Here is a 7,658-nt window from a genome sequence, read left to right as displayed (position 1 = left end):
GTCCTGTCCTGGGTAGCTACTATCCTGCAACTTTTAGATGCATCCCATCGCTTACACAGATGAATGTATCATGTCATTTTCTCGTGAGCAGTAATTTAGCTCTGCAATGTGTTGGAGAAAGGATACTTTACCTCCCGGGGTGTGTAGAGTGTCCTGACTTTGTAGGGGTTAGAGAAGAGGGTACTAGGCAGCAGCCTACATATGGATTCAAGTGCTATTTAAAGCCGGGCGTACACTGTACCATTTTTTGACTTTTTTGGGCTGATTTTCCAGTCGTGCGAGAATTTTTCTATCGGGCCGACTTTCACCCTGATCAAGCGTCATGTAGTGTACCGGGGGTAACGAGGGGCGATCAGCCTCTAACGTCCACCTCCCCATCAGGAATCGTAAGGTCAAGAAAATCACAGAAGCATGGCGGAGGTGTGAGTGAAACGGAGTTCTTTCTGCAAAATTGTCCAAATACGTCGTCACCTTTTTCTTTTTAGGGCTTTCAGCACAAAAAAATTGCATAAATTGCCAAGGCATCGTGTTTCACTCTAGTGACGCTCATATTCCTCTTCTACTGGTTTAGCTTCCGATTAGACAAGTCCGAGTAGCGCCATCTCACTGGTTTTTAGACGTACAGTGTGAGCAGGTAGATCGCATCAGAGCGTCGGATCGCACAGTGAGAGAACAAACATCGTGAGCTGAGAACTTTTAAACCCTCGTCGTACAGTTTGAGCTGTAGCTGCGTGCAAAAATGGAAAAATGGTACAGCGTACGCGCGGGAAGGGAAGCATCTTTAACATAAATAAAAGCACATGGACTAATGCAGAACTTTGTTAGACATCCTCTGATTCAATCAGCTCAAATTGGTCGAGCAGCTAAATCTAAACCTCTCAATGAAGAACTAAGATGCTACGGTATATACAGACTCCTTAAAGTGGAGAAAGTGCTATCTCCTTCCATAAATCCATCTGTAGCTTTTCACAGCATGCTAACAGGCTAACAGTCCTCCAGTAACAACAGCAATAATGAAAATCTGACTCAAAATAAAAAGGTTCCTAAAGATAAAAAAAAAATGGTTTTACATTAAAGGTTAGTATCTCATTTTAAATACAGCTTATTCAGAACACTACTTCATTTAATACACACACAATAACAGATCTAAGAAACATTCATTAAAAAGGAAACAGGACATTTGAAAAGTAGACGCGTTACGTCCCTGACCCCAGCAGCAGCGGCTCCCAGAGCCACACATCAACGCAGCAGCAACGTTTACCGCCTCATTTCTCCAGAATCAGGAAAACGTTGCTCAAAATATTCCAGTTTTATCTGAAACTTTCAGGCTCTAAGACGTTCTGATGAGAGCCGAGTCTTTCTGTGGAGCACATCCAGCACCTCGCAGTAAAACTCAGATTACACGACAGACAAACATTAGCTTAGACTAAAATTAACCAACCTGATGCCGGTTATATTAAATAGATTAGCTGGTTCAATGATGAAGAAGTTACAGAGAAGCAGAAAGTAAAAAAGCATTAAAACTATTGACTTGATGGCTTATTTTGATATGGAAAATAACTTAAAACTAATTTACAGACAATAGAAAGGGGACAGGATGGAGAGAACTGTTCGTTTCTGAACAGAAACTTTAGCTTATGTGCTTTCAATCCAACAAAAGGGAAAACCGACTTCTTCTGCAGGTAAAAGGCAACATATATAAATAAATTAAGATGCAAATAAAGGATGTTGTTGAAGAAGCGCTGCAGGATAGCAGTCATGTCTGAGGAGATGAAAGGATGAATGACGGGAGAGTTCAGAGCTTGAATTTACCAGCTGGGTGAGCTTTGTTCTGGAAAGTCTTACAGTCCCGTTTGGAGCGTATCTAAAGCGAGTAGCTGTAGGAGAAACGTACGTGGAGCCCATTTACCGGGTGCACAATCGGGACTGTCTGCATTTTGGGAAACTTCTCCGAAGCCAGGGTCCATTTGCACGTCTCGATCAACTCCACGGCCAGAGTCTTGAGAATGATCTGTGCCAACTCCTTCCCGACGCAGCTGCGCACGCCGCCGCCAAAAGGCACGTAGCTGAACCGAGACGAGCGGCTCTCGTCCCGCTCAGGGCTGAACCGCTCAGGGTCGAACTGCTCCGGGTTCTGAAAGACCGGGGCGGTCTCATGGGTGTCCCGGATGCTGTACATCACACTCCAACCCTTAGGGATCTGATAGCCCTGTGTTAGAAAGCAGAATCCATGGTTACAACCAACGCTAGAAAAAATTCAACAAATATCTTCATCCTTCAGGAGGTGAGACCATAACAACCTAAGGATCTGGATCCTCATGGCTGACTTTCCCTCCATTCAGGACGTATGCTGGTTAAGATTCTCAATAATCCAGGTAAAGTCATTCCAAAAAAGTTTAAAATCAATCCTCTGGACTTTGTTTCCAAGTTTGAAGACGTTTCTCTTCCATCCAGGAAGCTTTTTCAATTCCAAATGTCAGAAATTGCGTTTAGTTCCAGGTTTTATCCAGCAGCCCAACAAAGCCTGGTTTTTGTTTAGAAAACATGCAAATAGAAACGAACGAATGGGTGGGTTTTCAAGGGGTCCATTTCAATTTGCATGTTTTCTAAACAAAAACAAGGGCTTTGTTGGGCTACTGTACATAGCCTCGAACGTAACGCTATTTCTGACATTTTGAATTTAAAAATCTTCCAGGATGGGAAAAGAAACGTCTTCAAACTTGGAAACAAAGTCTAGTGGAGAAACTCTATTCAGGACCTCATTAGTTTTACTGACCAACAGCAATGGAATCCACATCAGTACTATGCATACAATACATCTTAGTAAAGACATATGAGAACATTAAAACCTTTTTCCCACCAAATTGCTTCCCGGAAGGAGAAAAGCCAGAAATTTTTTTTAATTTGTATTAAAAAAGGAGCTGAGCTTTGGTTTATTTTCAGTCTCTCACAAAGGCTGCACAAAAAAACCCAACAATAATAAATTGAGCTCCTTCCAATAAAAGTTTAGTTTTTTATGGCTTCCTCATGTTCATCCGTCTGAATATATCTTAGCAGTGAAGAATAAACCTTCATCATTCACTAAGGTAATCCAGAGCCCAACCAGAGCCACGCCTGCAGACCTAAGATTTCTTTATGAAGCTCTCGGGGAGACCGCTGAGTTCAACAGCACATCTACTTTAAGCCGTGGGGCTTTATAACTTCTGACAAAGGTGCATACATGACAATTGTCCTTTTGGAAAGTGGGGGCAGAAAATTGGGGTCATGTTGAGGTCAAGGAGAAGGTATATATGGACTAAGGGGGACTCTGCTGGGGTGGTTTTATGCTAAGCTAATCCTGCATGAAAAACTCTCAGCAGGTGGAACAACAAAAGGCAGGATTCTACCCAGAGCAGAGATTTCTAGAATGGCTCGTCTTAACAAGAAATAAAGAGCATTTATGGATTTGGAGGAAATTAAACTATATCAGCTTTACACTAGAGTATAATAGTTATAAATAAGAAAGATTGTACTTTCTTTTTATTTCTATGATTATATTCTAGTAGAGTTTAATTTCCCCAGATGTTAGCATGTACTGGTGCTGCATTAAATCAGAAATGTGAGTTAATTTATTTTTCATTTCCCTTTCTACTGCATGTAAAATAAGGTCTGATTTTTGGAAAATAAAAATGGATTAAAAAAGGCAGAGGTGTGGCCTAAAGGTTAGAGCTCCTAACCATCCTGGAGCATTCTGAGCTGCTCCCCAAAGGTAAGTGATAAAATGCAGAAAACACATTTTGTTTGAACATAAACTTTGCCATGAAAAAGGTTAATGGTTTGATGGATCTTGGGGAGATGAAGGAGTTACATCGTAGGAATATAAATGTAACCAGAGATCCTAGGACATTGTTCCAGGATTGGGTCCTCTGTCAATAGAACCAATTAAAAATGTTCTTAACTGTGACATAAAGGTTCCTTCCAGATCTAAACTTTTGCTCAGAGGGAGACTAGAACATAAGGCTGGGACTAGATCTTTGCAAGTCAAAAATTCCTCGTACTTTTAGATGTTTCCTCTAAACAGCAAATAGATCATCAATACTTCCTCAGACTTTACAAAGGTCTTAAAGTCGTAGGGAAGAGGCTGTTCCAACCGTTGCATTTCCGAATTCTCCCGAGTGGTGGACGACTTTACACGAGTGAATAAAAGTGAATGTGATTGGTCGTTTATCAAGGGGGCGGGAATGTTGTGGCGGAAGGTTCGCAAGCAAGTTTGGTTTTGGCCAGTTTGTCGGAAGCTAACCAGTTATCTTGCTAACCAGTTATCAACTTAGTGCTAGTAGGTTCCCAATGGGAAATGACATTGGGACCAAGTAGCACTAATTAATATGCTAAAAAAAAATTGATTGACAGATTACCGTTGATATATGATTGGCTGAATTTAGGTGTTCAGGCTCACTAACTAACTGAACATGCATAAGATGACGGACAATATCGTCTGATAATAGTTAGGTTTATATACATGTTTAAGCCAGAATTATTTTACATTTACATATGATTTCCTTATGACTTTAAGAACAAATCACTGTTTTTGGGTAAAGCAGATGATCGACAGAGGATACTGTTTTTTAGGCTATTTGCGTGAGATCTTTACGGTAAATGGCCCTGAAGGATTTGAGTTTATGAGTTGTTCTGAATGAGCAGCAGACAGATTGTCTCAGACTTACATCTAGTTCGAAGGTCTTCAGGGCTGTGCGGTATCCCCCGGAGACCGGCGGCAGGTAGCGGAGAACCTCTTTCACCACACAGTCAAGATAGCGGAGCTGGCTCAGCTTTTCCAGGCTCAGGTAGGGAACACAAGGGCGAGAAGAACCACTGCCCGACTGGCCGTTGGCCTTCAGCAGGCAGGTCATCTCCGTCTCTGCAGGCTCCTGGTCCTTTTCCACTGTGACAGTGGGCGGGTTTTGGTCAGGCTGACACCTGAGACCCTCAGCCTCCAGCTCGGCTCGGGCCTTCTCCACCACCGCTGGGTGGCGAAGGAGCTGAAGAACCAGCGACGTGGAGGCGCTGGCTGTGGTGGAGTGGGCAGCAAAGATCAGCTCGACGGCTGTTTCCTGCAACATGAATGTTAGATTTAAGGCTTACATCTTCTGACTTCACTCTATCGGTATGCTGCTTGGCATACTTTGGATGACAACCAGACCTAGGAAACACTGACACGGATCTATTGGCGGAGGTTCCACAAAAGAGGAGCAAGAATTGGTTGAAAGACGTTGGAAAGACGACATGATTTACGTCCAAACGGCTTCTACATTTGGTTGAAAGGCTAAAAGCCATTTTTTTTAGATCGCTTAAAAGACGTTGAAAACTTGGTTTGCAACATTTTTTCAACATCTAAGTGAGAAAATATCAGACCGACCAAACGGCCCAATTTTCCACAACTATTTCTGGATCAAGACTATGACGGACTGACCAGATTTAGCCTAAAGACCAACCTACATGACGTCTGGTGTTTATAGGGAGGTTACTCTGGCCGTTTCTCAATTCACAAGAACTCGATGTACGGACTTGTGTCATTGCAAAGTATGTTCTTGACTAGAACACAGTAAAGTCTGGACTTTGGGGATAACAGGAGCACACAGCATAGATCTGGGTCAATTAGAAGCTAGCCAGCGGTCCTTCACAGGGCTGCTGCAGACGGGCTAACGTTAGCCCTGGCTGCCATTAGCCTCGGAGGTCCGCTGGTTGCTGCGGTTCTCTCAACTTCGTAAACTTTTTTTTAAATTACGCATTAAATCGGTATATGGGCCATATAGTGAGGCTTAAAGTATAATATTCTCGCCTCAAATGATCTTAAAAAGTACTTTTATTGAACAACAGCAACATAAAAGAGAACTTTTAACTTAACACTCTGAGCTCTGTGAGCGCTAACCTGCAAGCTGCTGCTGCCGCAGTGCATGCTGGGACAGCTGTCCATCTCAAGAATGGACAAGTCTGCTCTTGTAAAGAGGGCGGGGCAAGAACAACATCCGGGAACTTTGTCCGTTCTCGATCTTTGCGTGGATTGGAACAGTACGAAGCCTGAGGCTGTTGCCGTTTCATGAATACTTGGAACTCACAAGTACACATATTAAGAAACGGCCTTTGTTTACAGGTAGTCCACTAAATCAGTAACCTTAAATCACCTTCCAACCTCTTTGCTTCCTACTTACCCTCCCTTTCCACTCTCTTTTTCCCTTTTTTCAGTCAAGCTATTGCTTTTCATCTCCTTATTAGTTTAATTTTCCATCCATCCATTTATCAATCCGTCAAAGGTTGACCATCCTACCCTTAAGACCCTTCAACATGTTTAAACCAGTGGACCTCGCCTCCATTAAAAATGGTAGAAACTGTCTTTCCTCAGTGATACAGAAGAACAGATTGACATGTTTATCTTGTTTCATGTACCTTGAGCTCCTGGATGTTGAGCTCCTGGCCTTGCTCCTTGGCACCAGCGAGCATGAGGTCAAAGGCATCTTGATAGTCATCATCTACCTGCTGCCGCTGCATCTTCTCCTCGATAATTTTCTCCATGTTGGCGTGGAGGATTTCTCTGGCCTTTACACCCTACGAAGAGAAGATCATTGAAGTCAGCTGAGTTTCATTGAATGTAAATGTGTAGAAACTCTGCAGGTAGAGCTATCGTCCTGTACCTTTCGCAGGCCACTGAAAGGCGTGTCGATGGGGAGCGAGAACAGGTTGTTCATGAGCTGCTCAAAGATCTTGGCCAGGTAAACGATGCGCTCCTCCTCCATCTGCAGGCCTAGCAGGACCCGGACGGCGATGCGGAATGTCAGGGACTTGGCAGCGCTGTAGACGTCGATGGAGCCGGGCTCGGAGCACCATTTGGAGATTTCTGTCTTGATCACGTCCTGCACCCGTGGCAGGTAGGATTCCAGAGCTGCCCGGCTGAACACCTTGGCCAGGATCTTGAAACAGAGAGGGTTGATAGAGACGGAGATTGAGTGGGTGGATTAAATCAGAATGCATGAAGAAGAAGCAGGCTTGACTAGGTTAACCCTGCATAGACAGAACCACCTGCATCCCCTCACCTTCCTCTTCCTCCTGTGTAAATCTCCCACAGAGTTGACCAGGGTGTTGGGCCCCAGGATTATGCGTGTGCTCTGGGGCCACTGGGTGCAGACCAGGTTGTGCTCCCCGAGCAGGATCTTGCGAATATTTTCTGCGCCCGTCACTCTGATAAGAGGCTTCCCGAGGAGGTGGGTCTTAAACACATTTCCGTGACGTTCCCGACGGGAGATGTGGAAGTTAGAGCCCTGTATCGGAAACAAGGAAGTTTGAGGCCAAGGAAGATTTAGCTAAACTTAGTCAAACCTGTTTGAATAAAAAACAGTTCTTTAAACAATATATCTATAATCTACTAAGGGGGCGTTTGTTTTCTACATGTTAAGAAACAGGGCGCGGATTTAGGAAATGTGGGGCCCTAAGCAAAGACAGGCAGGGGACCCTCTGAATTGAGAAGCCAACACATCAAACAGCCCCATTCTCCAGATGTAGAAATGTTAATAGAACAGACATCCATTATCTGTTCTAGGTTGTGTCCCTCTCTTCTTGTCCCTTTTCTTCTTGTTTTCCTCTCTATGTTTTGTACTCAGCTGACTTTTCATGCTGTCTCTAAAGGA

The 7,658-nt window shown here is 43.7% G+C and overlaps 1 protein-coding gene across 1 annotated transcript in view; it reads right to left on the bottom strand.

Moving 5' to 3' along the window:
* Positions 1 to 612: 612 nt before the first annotated feature.
* Positions 613 to 7,658, bottom strand: part of LOC107097168 (cytochrome P450 26B1) — a 10,343-nt gene continuing 3,297 nt past the window's right edge. The window contains exons 3-7 of the mRNA XM_015394202.1: positions 7,068 to 7,292; positions 6,669 to 6,944; positions 6,424 to 6,582; positions 4,704 to 5,090; positions 613 to 2,209 (exon numbers count right to left, since the gene is read on the bottom strand). Coding sequence (XP_015249688.1) covers positions 1,865 to 2,209; positions 4,704 to 5,090; positions 6,424 to 6,582; positions 6,669 to 6,944; positions 7,068 to 7,292 — 1,392 coding nt within the window. The 3' untranslated portion in view covers positions 613 to 1,864. The remainder of the gene's footprint in view (positions 2,210 to 4,703; positions 5,091 to 6,423; positions 6,583 to 6,668; positions 6,945 to 7,067; positions 7,293 to 7,658) is intronic.

Source organism: Cyprinodon variegatus, unplaced genomic scaffold (assembly GCF_000732505.1).
Source record: "Cyprinodon variegatus isolate N-32 unplaced genomic scaffold, C_variegatus-1.0 Scaffold677, whole genome shotgun sequence".
NCBI lineage: Eukaryota > Metazoa > Chordata > Actinopteri > Cyprinodontiformes > Cyprinodontidae > Cyprinodon > Cyprinodon variegatus.
Note: the sequence above shows the minus strand (reverse complement) of the source record. Positions and strands in the feature narration are given on the sequence as shown.